General features: G+C 33.8%; 1 protein-coding gene across 12 annotated transcripts in view; it reads right to left on the reverse strand.

Annotated features, from left to right (window-relative positions):
- The window catches only part of FER (FER tyrosine kinase), a 441,496-nt gene that overhangs the window by 305,444 nt on the left and 119,289 nt on the right, over positions 1–16,763 (reverse strand). For all 12 annotated transcript variants that reach the window (XR_014261909.1, XR_014261910.1, XM_082455757.1 and 9 more), the window contains 3 exons: positions 11,940–12,123; positions 9,219–9,356; positions 8,486–8,605 (listed from right to left, as the gene is read on the reverse strand). Coding sequence is in view for 10 of the 12 variants with exons in the window: in XM_082455757.1 (XP_082311883.1) it covers positions 8,486–8,605; positions 9,219–9,356; positions 11,940–12,123 (442 nt within the window). In the remaining 2 variants the exon portion in view is untranslated. The remainder of the gene's footprint in view (positions 1–8,485; positions 8,606–9,218; positions 9,357–11,939; positions 12,124–16,763) is intronic.

Below are 16,763 nucleotides of genomic sequence, written 5' to 3' on the forward strand. Positions count from 1 at the left end.
AATGATTTAGCTCCCAATGTTCTCAACCCTTCAAGCAAATGTTCTTGCTGAAAGAGTAATGGTCATAAACTTATTTTCTCCCGACATACTTCTTCAGTTACTGCAGTAAAACACTATTTAATTAATTTACCACTGATAAATGGCTTTCTTTGCTTGGCAAACAAATAAGCCACCCATAAACTTATTTTGGCTTCATCCACATTTTCATAATTTATTTTTCTGAAGAAAGTCTGCTGTGATGAGGTATTCCAGTTTAACTTTTTAAATTTTTCTGACTAGTGCTCTCCTGTGAGTCAGTAATATTGAGACGAGTGCTTAGTCTGATAATGTCAACATTTATTATTTTAGCACAGCCATAGTGCCAGTGCATGATAAACACAATGCTTTGCCATCTAATTCAATAACAAAATAATCCACACTCCACTGTGTCTTAAAGTGTGACATCCAAAATCCATTTTCTCTTCTTTTTTTGTTTTGACATGACATGCATGCACTGATAATAAAAAGTAAGTAAATGCTGTAGTACAATGATATGTGTGGCATTCAAAACACTGTTGAATTATAACCATGTCACTGTGATTTATAGTATGCCAAGCAGCAGTGTGAAGTGATGAGAATGCCATATATGGTCACAACTGCTCAACTCTGCCACTGTAGCAGGAAAGCACCCATAGACAACAGGTAAATGAATTAGCATGGCTGTGTTCCAATATAACTTTATTTATGTACTCTGATGTTTAAATTTCATATAATTTTCATATATCAAAAAATATAGTTCTTCTTTTGATTTGTTTAACCATTTAAAAGTGTAATGAGCAGTCTTGGCTCATAGACCACAAAACAGGTGGCTAGCTGGATTTGACCTATAGGCTATAGTTTGCTGACTCATATCTCACAAAATCCAAGATAATCACTTTTCCACATAGAGAATTACCATTCTTCAATTAAGAGATCTTATTTATATTCCACTGTAAAAGTTAAACATGTTCTGACTTTAAATTTTTTTAAATGTACTGGGAAACATGAGGCCTGAGGTTAGGCTTTACTTTAGAATATAAGACTAGAGAGTTAAACACAGTCTTCTAGAATTCCAATATATTTCCTACTGATAGGTAATAACAACTTATGATAAAGAGACCTCATGTGAAACTAGAAAATTGATTCAACAAAAGAACTAAACAGGACCTTTACTCTCTACCGTTGTACTAAAATTAATCAAAATTCCTCTTTTGGCACACATGTTAATGTTCATATTTTGGAGCAACTTTCTATCTTTAATTTGCCTCACTTAAACTATGGATTCATAATTCCATTTACCCTGCTTTTTAGTTTGCAATAGATCACAAATTGATGCCTCATCTATCGAAAATGCCAAAACCCACACAACAGACACTTAAATATATTCTTCTAATGTTCCAAATTTTATAGACCTTTTTTTCAAGTTATTTGGATGAACTAAAATTACTGAGTCCCCAGTTAGTCAATTAAGTAGTGATTAGATGACAGGAAATATTTGCATATATAATCTTAATAAATGGATGATTAAAGTCAATAAAATATAGTACCTCTTCCAGCCTTTGGCAAAGAAGGGTGATCCAAAAATGAGGTAGATGTCAAAGGGGTGCTGGAGGGGAAGGAGAGAGGCTGTAGATGATAGAGACAAAGGAAGCAACCTCAGATTCAAGCCTGAAGGTAATACAACCTGAACGCATGTGTGGTGGCACATGCATGATCTCAGGTGCTAAAATTATCAGAGGCTGAGAAATAGCCCTCTACCACATAGTGATCTACCATGCAAAAACATTTCCAATAAATAGGAGATAAACAAACAACCTACAAATAGCTGAGTTGAATTCCTCTCTCTCTCTCTCCATATGTGGGGGGGGGGCGGTGTATTACCTTTATAATTATAGCTGATAGATAAATAATGAGAGTATGATAAAAATGCTTTGTGGCACATATTTAGATGGGTAAATGCAGTAACTTTGTCATTTACTATTATATCATTAGATTTCCATCAAATCTGAAAAGGGGGCAGGCAGCAACACTGTATAATCTTGTTTTAGATATAAATACTAATTGTGTAATGATCTCAGAATCTCATGCATTTACTTGTGAAAGCTCTACATGATACAATAAAGAGCAACCAAGAATACAAACTATTAAATTTATGAGTGTTTGCTAATGAAAATAATTTTTATGCTATATTTAGGAATCTAAAAAAAAAAGAAAAAAAAAATTCACAGGTATCTTTTTATGACTAGCAAAGTGAAAGAGATAACCTCAGGGAAAGGGCATCTCTTTAAACTTCAAATACCTTACAAGTCAAGACTAGTCCAGAAGTATGGTAGATCAGAAGAAAAAACAGAGTTAAAAAGAAATTCCAGTTAGACTACCGTAAAAATGCTAATTTTTCCCCAATAATGTTATACAACTTGAAGAATGTAAGTTAGAAAAGTTTAACAAAAAAGACATTGTTCAAATATGAAAGCTATTCAACTAGAGCAGTAGTCCTTAGCCATTTTGGGTTAAGAAGCCCTCTGAAAATTTGCACACACCCTCCCCCCAGAAAGTAAAACACACATTTCTACAAAAAGTTTTAACGGGATACAGCAGATTTTTTAATCCTGTCTGCACATTAAAATCACCTGGAAAGTTTACAAAAAATTCCAATGCCTAGATCTAACTCTCAGAAAATCTGATTTAATTGGTTTGGGTCAGGTCCCAGGCATCAGCATTTTTTAAAGCTCCCTAAGTGATCCTAATATGAAGCCAGAGACAAGATTCGCTATTCAGAAACTCCCCGAAATATCTCCATAAAACCATCTTCATTCACTCACTCATTCAACAAAGATGTTAATAAATCACCCACAACATCTGACATCCAGCCAAGAATTCTGAAGAGTCCAAGAGAAATGTAATCCAATTTTTTCTTTGTTTCATAGTCACTACTAATCAGCAGTCCGACAGATTGCCAGTATGACTTCTATTTATGGAAAAATTCTCCAGAAGTCAAAAATTAATGATTCTCATTTCCAAACAAATGTAACCTTTCACAAAGGATAGGGTCACTGATCACTTAAACAAACATAAAGGAATGCAAAACAAAAAGAAAAATGTTTCTGAAGTTTTCCTTAATACCATTCTTTATTAATGCATTAGAGCTTTTAGATGGGCTAAGAAAAAATATACAACAAAAAGAAGCACAGGCCATAAAATATTAGCATTTTCAAAAAGAGCTTTAAGAGTGTTCTATTCTAAAACTACATAAAGCAATGTGACTAAGGAACAAATGTTTAGTGAAAGGATAAGGAACTAACATAATGGGAAGGAAAATAAATAGCTAATATTCTGGAGAGAGCCATGCTAACATAAGTTTTCAAATAAAACTGCAAACAGATGAGAAATAAAACCACATTTATTTAACATTATTATAAATATTGGCCCAAACATGCTTCCCTACATACCCCATTGATTCACCTCCATTCCTAAATATGTTCTATGTATATACAAACATATATGTACTTTTTTATTAATAGACTCATTCCATAAATGTTATTCTATAACTTGTTTTTGCTTTTTATCATATACTCTGGTGATCTTTCCATACAAGCATATATAAAAACCTATCTTATTCTATTTAAAACCTGAATAATATGGGAAAATTGTGGGGTTAGTATAGACCTAACATAATTCATTTACCAATCCCTTACTGATGAATATTTAGTGTGTTTCCAGTGTTTTGCCACTGTTTTGAGACCTGTATAATCCTTGGCCTCTATCCAAACTATATATGTGTGTGTGTGTGTGTGTGTGTGTGTGTGTGTGTATACACACACATATATATGTGATTTCTCAGAAACCCTCATTCATACACAGATATTAATAAGTGAGAAAGTTTAACCTACAAATTGTTTGAAATGTTTTTGTATATACCAAATTTAATAATTAATGAACGTGACATAATATTATACCTTGTAACAGTTTTCTTTTCATATTTTGGAATTAACAAAAATTTTTCAGATCTCAAACATAGCCAGAGGCCCCTGAAAAACCTAAGCACTGTGCTCAGAGTCCTTAATGTACAAAACCACCCCAAGCAGTAATTTATAAAACAAGAACAAAAACCAATACATAGAAATACAAATGACCCCAAATAGCCAAAACAAATAGAACAGAGCTGGAGGAATCATGCTCCCTGATTTCAGATTATACTATAAAGCCACAGTAGTCAAAACAGTATGGTATTGGCACAAACAAACACATACATCAATGGAACAGAACAGAGAGCCCAGAAAAAACCCCACATACTTACGGTCAATTAACCTATGACAAAGGAGGCAAGAATATACAATGCAGAAAAGACAGTCTCTTCAATAAGTGGTGCTGGGAAAACAGAACAGCTACATATAAAAGAATGAAATTGGAAAATTCTCTAATACCATGTACAAAAATAAACTCAAAATGAATTGAAGACCTAAATGTTAAGATAGGAAACCATAAGACTCCTAGAGGAAAACACAGGCAGAACACTCTTTCACATAAATCATAGAAATACTTTTTTGGATCTGTCTCCTAAAGCAAAGGAAATAAAAGCAAAAATAAACAAATGGGACCTAATTAAACTTAAAGATTTTTGCATCACAAAGGAAACCATCAACAAAGCAAAAAGACAACCTACTGAATGGGAGAAAATATTTGCAAATGATATGACCAATAGGGGGTTAATATCCAACATTTATAAACAGCTCATACAACTCAACATCAAAAAAAAAACAAACAACCTGATTAAAATATGGGCAGAAGACCTGAATAGACATTTTCCCAAAGACGACATGCAGATAGCCAACAGAAACATGAAAAGATGCTCAACATCGCTAATCATCAGGGAAATGCAAATCAAAACCACAATAAGATATCACCTCACACCTGTCAGAATGGCTATCAAAAAAAGGACACAAATAACAAATGTTGGCAAGGATGTGGAAAAAGGGAACCCTCATACACTGCTGGTAGGAATGTCAATTGGTACAACCACTGTGGAAAACAGTACGGAGGTTTCTCAAAAAACTAAAAATAGAGCTACCATATGACCGAGCAATTCCACTCCTGGGTATGTATCTGAAAAAATGAAAATGCTAATTTGAAAAGATACATGTACAGCAATGTTCATAGCCACGTTACTGACAATTGTCAAAGACATGGAAGCAACTGAAGTGTCCATCAAAGATGAATAGATAAAAAAAGATGCTGTATATATATACAATGGAATACTACTCAGCCATAAAAAAGAATGAAATGTTGCCATTTGCAGCAACATGGATGGACTTGGTGGGTATTTGCTAAGTGAAATAAGTCAGACAGAGAAAGACAAATACTGTATGATATCACTCATATGTGGAATCCAAAAATATAACAAACTAGTGAATATAACAAAAAAGAAATAGACTTACAGATATAGAGAACTAACTAGTGGCTACAAGTGGGGAGCCAGAAGTAGGGAGGGACAGTGTAGGGGTAGGGGATTAAAACATACAAACTATTATATATAAAATAAGCTACAAGAATATATTATACAACATAGGAAATATAGCCAATATTTGGTAATAACTAAGTGGAGTATAAACTTTAAAAATTGTGAATCACTATATTGTACACCTGTAACTTACATAATATTGTAAATCAACTATACTTCAATTAAAAAAAAAAAACTAATACACAGAACTTACTATGTGCCAGGGACTCTTCTAAGTTTTCCACATTTACTCATACATGTAATCTTCATAACAACACTATGAATTGGGTGCCATTATTATTACCATTTTACATTTTGAGGAAAATGAGGCATAAAAGGATTAAATAATCTGTCCATTTTCACAAAGGTAATAAGCCATACTGTCAGGATTCAGACCCAACCAACTCAATATGTTAAGCTTGTACATATATCTTTGCGTACTTGTATGCTAAAGTCCTAGGAGTGGAATTTCTAAGTTAAAAGGTTTGCAAGTTGAATTTTGATGTATATTGCCAAATTATTCTCCCAAAAGGTTATACTAATTTACATTTCTGCCAAGACTTTATAAGAAGGCTTATTTTCCCATATCCTACACAACACTGGGTACTATCAAATTACGTAATCCTTGCCAATCTAGTAGTTGAAATAGCTTCTTTTTTAAAAAATGTATACTTCTTTAATTGTCACAGGATTACTGGTCATTTGTGTTTATTTTTCTGGAAACTATGTGTTCATTTGTTTCATTCATTTCTATTGCACCTAATAGTCCAACATAAAAAACAAAATTAGCAAATCAATGCCTCAGGAAAGAAAAGATATAAGTTTACATTTAATACACTAACATTATGGTAAAAAGGAAGATTTTCCTCTTACATTAAAATATATATATACACATATACATACATATACATGTTTTAATGGAATTAATTTAGAATATTTTAACAGTGCCAATAGACACATTGAATAACTCATTCTTGGAGTAAAATTCTTGAGGAAAGTCTAATCTTAAACTCATATCCTGAATTTAGACACTGTTCAACAAAATATAGCTAAAGTTTTGCCTCAGTAAGAGGTAAGCAATTAAATCTATCACATTATCAAAGATTTATTACCTTTAATTTATTGCATTTTTGTTCATTGCTTCATCACCACAATTAAGAAATGATTTATGAATATAACTAGTTTTGCTCTAATTATACCCTAAAAAGCAATAAAAAAATTCTTCTTTAGTCACAAAATCTCTTATTTTACATAAGCTTATAACAGGTAGCTATTTTTAATTTTAACTCATAACACTCCAATATCTATATGCTCATTCTTTCTTGGTATATTAAATTAAATTGATCAATTGTAGCATAAACTCCTTGAAAGTATTAAACCTTACAACCTTAAACACACAGTAAATATATTTTGATGAATAAATGAATGAATTATTTGGGGGTAATATGATGACTTAAAAAAACAAGAGTAATTTATGTCATGTTCCTTCACCAAGCAGCACAGGAATTAAGGAATGGAATTTGTCACTGCACAAGAATTGAGAAACTCTACCATCTATTTTATGACATGCATTCAACTCTATTGTTAAGAGCAGAGTTTCTCAACCTTGGCACTACTGACATTTTTGGCAGATAATTCTTTGTTGTTGGAGGCTGTCCTGTGAACTGTAGGCTGCTTAGCAGCATCCATGGCCTCTACCTTCCCAACTGATAAATAAAAATGTCTCAGACGTTGTCAAATGTCCCCTGGGAACAAAAATTGCCCAGGGTGAGAACCACTGGTTTAGAGATAGCTGACATTGTAAGAGTATATCTAAAGTCAAAAAGAGATTCCTGAGAAGGGTCTTAAAACTTGAGAAATAGCTTGAAGAATCGCATTATGGCTTCTCAAAAAGACCCTCTAATGCAGGGTACTCCCATGCCTCCATTCCTCTCATCAACAGTCAGTCCCCCGTAACTATTAAGCCTTCATCTTGGACGAGGTAATTCAACAAGCATTTGTTAGTTTCTTCATCCCATCTGGCCAACTTTAAAGACATTAAACGTCTTACCAAGAGCTAGTCCCAGGATCCTACCACTTAATTATCTGTAACACTACAATGTCACTGAACAACAGAAGGAAGATTGTTTAATTACATAGATAGGAACTTTTGGCTGTGTTTTTTGAGGTAAAATTTCAATAAGTCAGATGATATAACATGTCCAATACTGAAAAGAAAATAAGTATGTAATCATTTCTAGCTGTAGTTCTCACACAGGTATAGGTACATACAACACTTATTAATAAATATAACTTTCTTTGTGTTGCTCCTGAACAAAATCAGCAGATAGGTTAAATATCTTTAAATATACTTTAAAAGTAGAATGCCTTAATTATGTTTTCTAAATTTTAAAATGTACTGTTAATAGCCTTAAATGTTTGAAAAGGACAAAAAACACATTAAGATTTCTCAAAACTCTTTTAAAATTTTATGCAATAATAACAAAAAGTGAAAAAGGAATTGATAAAATAGCCTATAACAGAAGGTACTTCTGCTTAAAGAGAAAAGAACTCAAAAGTCAAATTTTTATACTAAATGCTTCTGACATCTATAAGTCTCTTCTTATCTCTAACACTCATTGTCCTCATTTCCAAAATGGTTCTGCTATTTACAGAATGAAAGGGATAAAAAAAAATTCTATAAATTTTGGGAAAAATAAAGCATTATTCCAATATAAGATATCAGCAATAACTGGGCAAATGAATGTAACATCACACACAATTTTGATTTTCAGAATTACCGAAATTAGTGATGATAATGGGTAAAGTTAACATATTTCTCAAAACATTTCACTCTGACCAAAGATCAGTTCATGTTTAATTTACTTTTCATTACTTCCAAGAAAATAAAAATTAGAATTTTAAATCTGATAAAATTTAACTATAAGTAGTAACACTAATATTTAAGCTTCAGATTTTCTAAATACTTACATTACTTGCAAACTTTCTGCTGTTAAATTATTCCACATAATCTCATTTGCCTGTAGATTTTCATTATCTTCTAGTAAGGAAGTATCAAACTCAATTTCTTGCTCTTTAGCAGCTGTCGTTCTAGTAAAGTATGCCAAATAATTTTGATCAATATGAATGTACTATCATAATATGTCTTAGTACATACCAAAGGCAGAATATTTGTTCTTATTTAAAATTATGTTAACAAAGTAGAGTAAAAACAAATAGAATAAATCAAACTAAACCTTAGGCCTCAAAGATCTAGTCAAGTAATTTCAGCTTAGCTTCCTCATTTGTAGAATACAGATATTAACCTGCTTTATTCCTTCCTCAATGGTAATGAGTATAAAATAAGATGATGCATGCATGAAAAAATCATTGATTATTATTACTATAAAGTTTAACACAAACAGAAAACCGTAAGTTTATTATTATTTAATTGTTAAAAAGAAAATACAATTTCATGGATTAAATATGGGTTTAAGCAGTGATCTAGTAATAACTGAAAAACTTTTCAAGTTCATTATATAAATTAAATAGTTATCATCATTGAGAAAAGATTTTGAAATTAAAAACAAATTAATATGAAATAGCCTATTTCCTAACAAGCTCTTCAATATTTCTTATTTTAATTCAGTTAAATATTATATGGTTAAAAAAAAAAGTAACACTGTCATAAATACTGAAAGAAGAATGAAAATATCATACATACCTGTGAACATCTATAAAATTATTGTATTCTGTGCTAGGGTCTATCTGTTCAACTGACATTTGAATCTCTTTATGGACATTCACTATTTCCTCTGTAACAAGACTGGTTATCTGGCTGTATTCATCAAATATACCTTTCCTGAAAAGAAAAGAAAATTATACAACATTTTAAAGTTTTATCAGGGAAACATAGGCCCAAAAAGGATTTAAAACAATATGAAATATAATGCCAATTTTTACAGATGGTGATTTAACACACCACCTTATTTCATATACCTGGATAGTGAAGTGAAGAGATCATACACGTGTACAGATTAACAACTTACATTTGATATAATATAATAATTGTAAATGATCTACAGTAAGGCATTACATCGTCCAATATCTATCTAACATATCCAAAGTGTAAGCCAGTGCTAATCACTTTCCATTTCTAAACATCACCACTGAAATGCTGATTCCGTAACATGGAACTGTGGATCAACTCCTGTCTATCTAATGTTTCGTTCAGTGCCTGCCGCTTCCTCACATGGCCTAGCTCCTGGTTCTTCTCTTGCTCCTGGGCCTCTGCTCTTTTTCATATTATACTTAGAGAGTTTAATTGGTTTATACCTTCAATGACATCTCAATCTCTTCTCCTAACCTCCAGTTAGTAGCAAAAATAATCATAAAAGTTATTGGACTTATCTAATAAATGCAAAAGGAAAAACTATTCTGTTACAAAGACCCAATCCCCAACTTAAGAATGCTATGCCCGGCTTCCCTGGTGGCGCAGTGGTTGAGAATCTGCCTGCCAATGCAGGGGACACGGGTTCGAGCCCTGGTCTGGGAAGATCCCACATGCCGCGGAGCAACTGGGCCCGTGAGCCAAAATTACTGAGCCTGCGCTTCTGGAGCTTGTGCTCCACAACAAGAGAGGCCGCGATAGTGAGAGGCCCGCGCACCGCGATGAAGAGTGGCCCCCGCTTGCCACAACTAGAGAAAGTCCTCGCACAGAAACGAAGACCCAACACAGCCATAAATAAATAAAAACACACATTTAAAAAAAAAAAAAAAAGAATGCTATGCTGTAAAAATATACCATTGCTCATTAGTAGCCTTAAAAAGTGTGGACAAACAAGCTTATCCTGCATATACCCAAATAAATACAAGGCCTTGTTTGTTTTTCTTTTCCAAAGTCATCACTCATAAAAAGTAATCCTACAAAACCTCTCTTACTATGAAGCATTCTCTCAATTACTTCATTCTGAATAGCAAAATACTGTTTGGGTTAAAAAAAAATTAAATTCAAACTGCTTCAGGCAATGCTAGCTTGGAATGATTACAGAAATCACCTGATAGACACAGTTTAAAGAAAAGAGGGAGGCAGAGAAACTTAATACAGATTTAGTAAATATCCCTGGGGTTATGACCTCACAATTGAAAGTACTGAATGATATTAATGTAAATAAGACTATCTAGATAATTCTTAAAAAGCAAAACAGTAAGTGGTTATGATGTGGAGATCATTAACACATCTTTAAGACAAATGGGGAAAAAAAAGGAAGAAGTCTCCTAATGTTATATGAATGAGTGCTTGTGACATAGGATTCAATTTCAGTGATACTATCATGCTTGGATTTTTTTAAATGCTAGGTCTAAAAAAATTTATTACAAAGTAAAGATAATACACTGTGTGAAACTATTATATGTCTCAAAAAAGGATGCTCTTGTGATGATGAAGACACTATTACTGAAGATTCATATGGAGAGTTTGAGAAAATATTGATTCATAAAATGAAAGTAGGAAAGGAAACGTTTATAGATCAACAATATGTAATTTAAAGTAGACGTTACTAAATTTATGAATTAAATATTTTAAGTAGACATTTCACTATTTCTTCAATACCCTTAAAAGTTGACATATTCAAGTTGACTAAAAACACTTTATCTTTTTTTGGGAAATGGGGGATCACCTAAACCAGCAAATAAAGGAGATGAAGTCTACCATAGGGTGGCATATTGAATTGATCTCTATGGTAAACGTGTATGCATTTGAATTACTGACCAACGTTGTTTGCTCCTTGAAGGGAAAAATTGTGACCTACTCATCTCTACATCTGCAAGCACCAGGGTGCTTTGCATACAGCAGAACTTCAATAAGCATTTGTTCATTTTAATCTCATACAACAAAAAGCTGGCAAATAAACCAAAAAATTATTTCCTTTGGGCTTATCAGTTGCTCAGGATTTAAACCCAGTCCTCTGGAGGTAGATATCCACTTCTTAACACTTGTCAAGGGAATTCCCTGGCAGTCCAGTAGTTAGGAATCTGTGCTTTCACTGCCGAGGGCCCAGGTTCAATCCCTGATTGGGTAACTAAGATTCCACAAGCTGTGTGGCACGGCAAAAAACAAACAAACAAACAAAAACTAACACTTGTCAAACTAAAGATTTTTTTTTTTCAGCTAAATTTCTAGCTAACTGGAGCAAAACAAAAACATACAAAAATAAGAGACATTCTTGGGGCTAGCTAGAAGGATGCGGAGATGAGTGAGTGTAAACTGAAAGGATAACAGAAGTGAAAAACAAGGTAGAAGAGGTGTGAAATACCCATTGAGCTAGTTCAATGATGCAGCTTACAAAACAAAGACAATTTTTATACGAAAGGTGAACTAGCAGAAAAAAAAATGTTAAAATCATTTTATGAAGGGATTTTATATCAAATAGGAAATGTATCTTACAGTGCTTTTATCATTTCTTCTTGCATCTTTTGTAAGGAATCCAGAAGCAGAGGAAGTGTAGTGTCATAATACTGATTCTGATGAAGCTGCGCCCCTTTCAATGCCAATACATATTGATTATGCAACATATGAAGTTTCATTGTGGCTTTGTCGTAACGTTCCTTAGCCTTTTCAGTTTCTTTCCCTGAAAAAAACATTGAATAAAGTTAGCAAAGAGATAATTTTAAAAGTTCTATCTTCACTATGTGCAAACTGAGTTACCACTATTTCATGTTATCTCATACATTTTATGAATAATCAAAAGGTTACTGAACATATACTATGTTTATTTGCCAGTACTTTGTACAAAGGATGCTCTGAAGGAAGCATGCACTGCAGTAAATGTTTGGTGAATAAAGGTTAATGGACAATTTTTTGAAAAATTGTACAGATATATGATCCTTCTCATCTTCAAGGAGCTCACACCAAACTGGAACAACAGTGCACGTGAAACTGTATAACGAAGAAAACAAGAAAGTTTGTAAATAATGTTAAATTTTGAGGTCTAGGTTTGAGATTTGAATAAAGACCAGGGAAGTCAGAGGAGACTGTGGAGAAAACAGACCTAAAAAGATGAGGCAAGTCTGGAAAGGTATAAGAAAGACAGGATAGACAACAGTTCCTCCCTCTCACCTTCTCTTTCTCCATTTCTTCCTTCCTTTCATTCAGTAAATATTATTAACTGTTCACCCCCAGGAACTGTGCTAGACATTGAGAATTGAGTATTTGGCAAAACAGAGTCTTTGACATACAGCCCATGGTCTAGTGATTTGAAATATTGAGTGAAAACATGAAGAGAAAAAGCAATGTTCCATCGGCAAGCAAAGCAGTAAACTCAAAGACAGCAAGTTTTGAGGAAATGAAGGAAATGTGTCTGTACAGGTAGGACAGTTTTAGGTTGTGAATGACTTAGAAATCACGCACAGAAATTTAAACTTGATGCAGAAGAAGTCTAAGAGATGATAATTTCATGAACTAAAACTTTTTGTGGACTTCCCTGGTGGTGCAGTGGTTAAGAATCCACCTGCCAATGCAGGGGACACGGGTTCAAGCCCTGGTCCAGGAAGATCCCACATGCCGCGGAGCAACTAAACCCACGCACGGCAACTCCCGAAGCCCCCGCTCACCGCAACAGAGAAGCCACCGCAATGAGAAGCCCACGCACCGCAACAAAGAGTAGCCCCCGCTCGCTGCAACTAGAGAAAGCCCACACGCAGCAACAAAGACCCAACCCAGCAAAAATAAATTAAATTAATTAAAAAAAAAAAAAACACCTTTTGTGGTTCCTTTACTAAAATCATTCAGAAAATATTTACAGACTGGTAATATAAATGAATGACTATACAAATAAATGAAATTTTTAAGCAGATCTTCAATGTTTGATGCAAACTGAACAAATATTTCTTGTCAATTATTTAGATTTAGGGAATAAACTTTTCAAAGTACATATTAATTTTTGCCCTCTATCCAAGGAGACTCCTCCAAATGAATCTTTCCCCAAAATAAATCTTATGTTGAGAATTTTAGACATCAGAGGCTGTCCTCTGCTTCCAATCTGTTCAGGCTCAGCATCCATCTGGGTATTCCCTATAGACAGGAGTCAGAAAAGTATTCCATATTGGAGAATGTCCTCAGCCGAGTGCCAAAAGCAGAGAAAAGGCCAGGGGTTTTGCAGACAGAGGAAACCTCAGACCATGCTCAGGTATAGCAATAGAATTAGAACAATTTTCTTGCCTTTCTCATCACTTTCCTAATTCTGAGGCAAGGAACTACATCCAGCTGGTGAAAAAGGAAACAGAACTTTCCAGCAGACTGGTATGTCTCTATTACTAACATATTCTAGTGTTTCTGGATACTAGAACCACCACTGACTTCTCCCGGGGAGCTGCATATAATATTTCACAGAGCATAATTCTCTACCCAAAGAACATTAGCTGGTTCCTATTCAGAGGGATATTCATAATTGTCCAAGCTATTCATAAAATGTTGCCCTGGATAACCTATTTCACTTTATAACATAAAGAACTTGTTGATGAGAAAATAACTTAATCACTAGGGTATATTTCCTAACCCTTTCACAGCTGACTACAAAGAGATTCTAATACAGAGTGAAAGAGATTCACTACAGTGGGAGGATGGGAGCAAATATATTAACTCAGTTCTGATCTGAAGGAGTCAGAAAAAGATAACATTAGCCATCAAATGAGTGGGTTTTCTCACTTTTTGACTGCAACCCACAGGATAATATATTTTACACCATGAACCAGTAAATAATCATATAAATTTTTAAATACATAACTGAAATAAGAAATTCATTAAAAAATTCTTCCCCTTATTATGAAGGATGCTCTGTGATTTTTTAAAAATTCTATCATTTGAATTATGAATTTTTTTAAATGTTCATTCGGAAACCAATAAATATTTTGCCTCATCTAATATAAATCCCTAGAGTAGTTGTAACTTACTCTGTATGGCATTAACTTAGGAATTAATAAACCACTTCAATAATACTAATCACAAATGATTTTTTAACATTCGCAGGAACACACCTGCCTACATGTTCAGTTACTTTAATAATTTTTTCATAGAATACTATATTTATTTACCCATAAACATTGCTACTTAGCATCCTTCTTGCAGAAACACATTTCTAAAAGAGCCAGTACAATTGATACATCTATGGCCAGCCCTGCAGCCTTCCTCTAAAATGACAACCCCCTTTTCTGCTTACCCACATGAGTCAGGGGGATACTCCCATGTGAAGATACCACCCAAGATCCAAATTGTATTCCCAATGAAATAGGTACCAATCTTTCGGCTGGGAGCTATGTCACATTAATGCCTGAACACCTGCTGGAGTGAAAGGCCATGAACATTTGCTGCAGAAGTTGCCAGAACAGCCCTTTCTAAGGCCCTTTTCCTTGAGTTGGTTTTGTTTTGCTTTTTTTTGTTTTTGATTCATCATTTTTAAACTAGTTTAAGTTGCTGTTGCTTGGAATTCAACAAATTCTGACAACAGACGTTTCAAAAGTTCATGTACAATTATGCAGATAAATTAATTCTAAGTAATAAAGAAGTCTTCTGGGGTCCACGTGTTCATAATAAGAAAATAAGGCAACAATATTTGAGTACTGTATTCTAATTTGTTGATTTTTATTATAAGTTTAAAAATTATAACTAGTAAATTCAATGAAGTCCATATTTTATGTCACCTCTTTAAAAATATTGCTTTTGGGGCTTCCCTGGTGGCACAGTGGTTAAGAATCTGCCTGCCAATGCAGGGGACACGGGTTCGAGCCCTGGTCTGGGAAGATCCCACATGCCACGGAGCAACTAGGCCCGTGAGCCACAACTACTGAGCCTGCGCGTCTGGAGCCTGTGCTCCGCAACAAGAGAGGCCGCGATAGTGAGAGGCCCGCGCACCGCGATGAAGAGTGGCCCCCGCTTGCCACAACTAGAGAAGGCCCTCGCACAGAAACGAAGACCCAACACAGCCAAAAATAAATAATAAATAAAAATTTAAAAAAAAAATATTGCTTTTTATATGAACTCTATTATTCCCAATTAATTACTTAGATTTTTTAGTGTAACTTCAAGAGTCAAGCTCTCCACACAAACATTTTCATGGAGACATTTAAACCATTTAAACCGCCCATCTGTCCTCCTATTGCACAGATTTTTAAGCTGCACACCACCCATCTGTCCTTCTAGCTGGTATAGAAATGACGAATGAAATACACAACACTCAGCTCACTAAGATTTTATAATCCAAAATTACATTAGAAAAGTTAAGAACTTCCCAAATAATTTTTTTCTCTTTATCAGATACAGTGTATGACCAACAATCTGAAGAAGGCTAACATAGCCAAAATCTAATTATCAACAGCTTACCAGTGGTCATTAGCAAATTTAGAAAAAATATGCTTTTGAAAACATCTGAGGCAGAATCCATTACATTAAAATAATAATACATAATGCTAAAAGATTCTTTAAAAACAGCTTTGGGTCTAAAACTGAAATTGGGGTATGCCGTAGTAGGGCTCTTTTGTTGGTTCGTTTGTTGTCTTCTACGCTCATAGACACTCGTGCACTTGGTTATAAGATGTACTTGGGCATGCACCCCATACTTCCTCCCTTGTAGACATGAACAAAAAGTTTCAAAAACATGCTCACTTGCCATGATTTGAAACGGGATCCTATTGTACTTTTTTTCTTGATTTGTTTTAAAATAAACATTTAGGGTCCCAAAGAGACTATGTAAGTAAATTCAAGAAATAGTAATACTGTGTGAAAACCAAAGTTACAACTAAAATTTTTTTTAATTCCATTCACGTAAAATATATTGCAAAATACTACCCACCACCATTCCTGCCACACAGCTTTTTGGTTCAGAATATCTCAGATCAATATTATACTTTCTTAACTTTTAAATAACTACATTTGAGCTTAAAATCAATGCGAAGTACACAGAGTGAATAAATTCTAATGACAGACACAGAATCATACCTCTGTTGCTGTATGCTTTTTTTTTTTTTTCAAATGATGAGAAGCACTGAAGCAGGGAATGGAGTTATTCTATGTGTCAATTAACAGGAAGAAAAACATTCAATTTTTCCTCCTCCACATAATGAAATTCACAAAGAGATTGAATTACAATTCTTTTCCACCACTTGTTGACAAACCCGTTTAATGTTTGTAATAACAGAGTGTGTATTCAACATGTCATGCCACAAACAATATTATGAAGCCAGCAAAACTCAATTATGTATGTTTGACATTTATAAG

Source organism: Balaenoptera physalus (assembly GCF_965194825.1).
Source record: "Balaenoptera physalus genome assembly, chromosome: 3".
Lineage (NCBI taxonomy): Eukaryota > Metazoa > Chordata > Mammalia > Artiodactyla > Balaenopteridae > Balaenoptera > Balaenoptera physalus.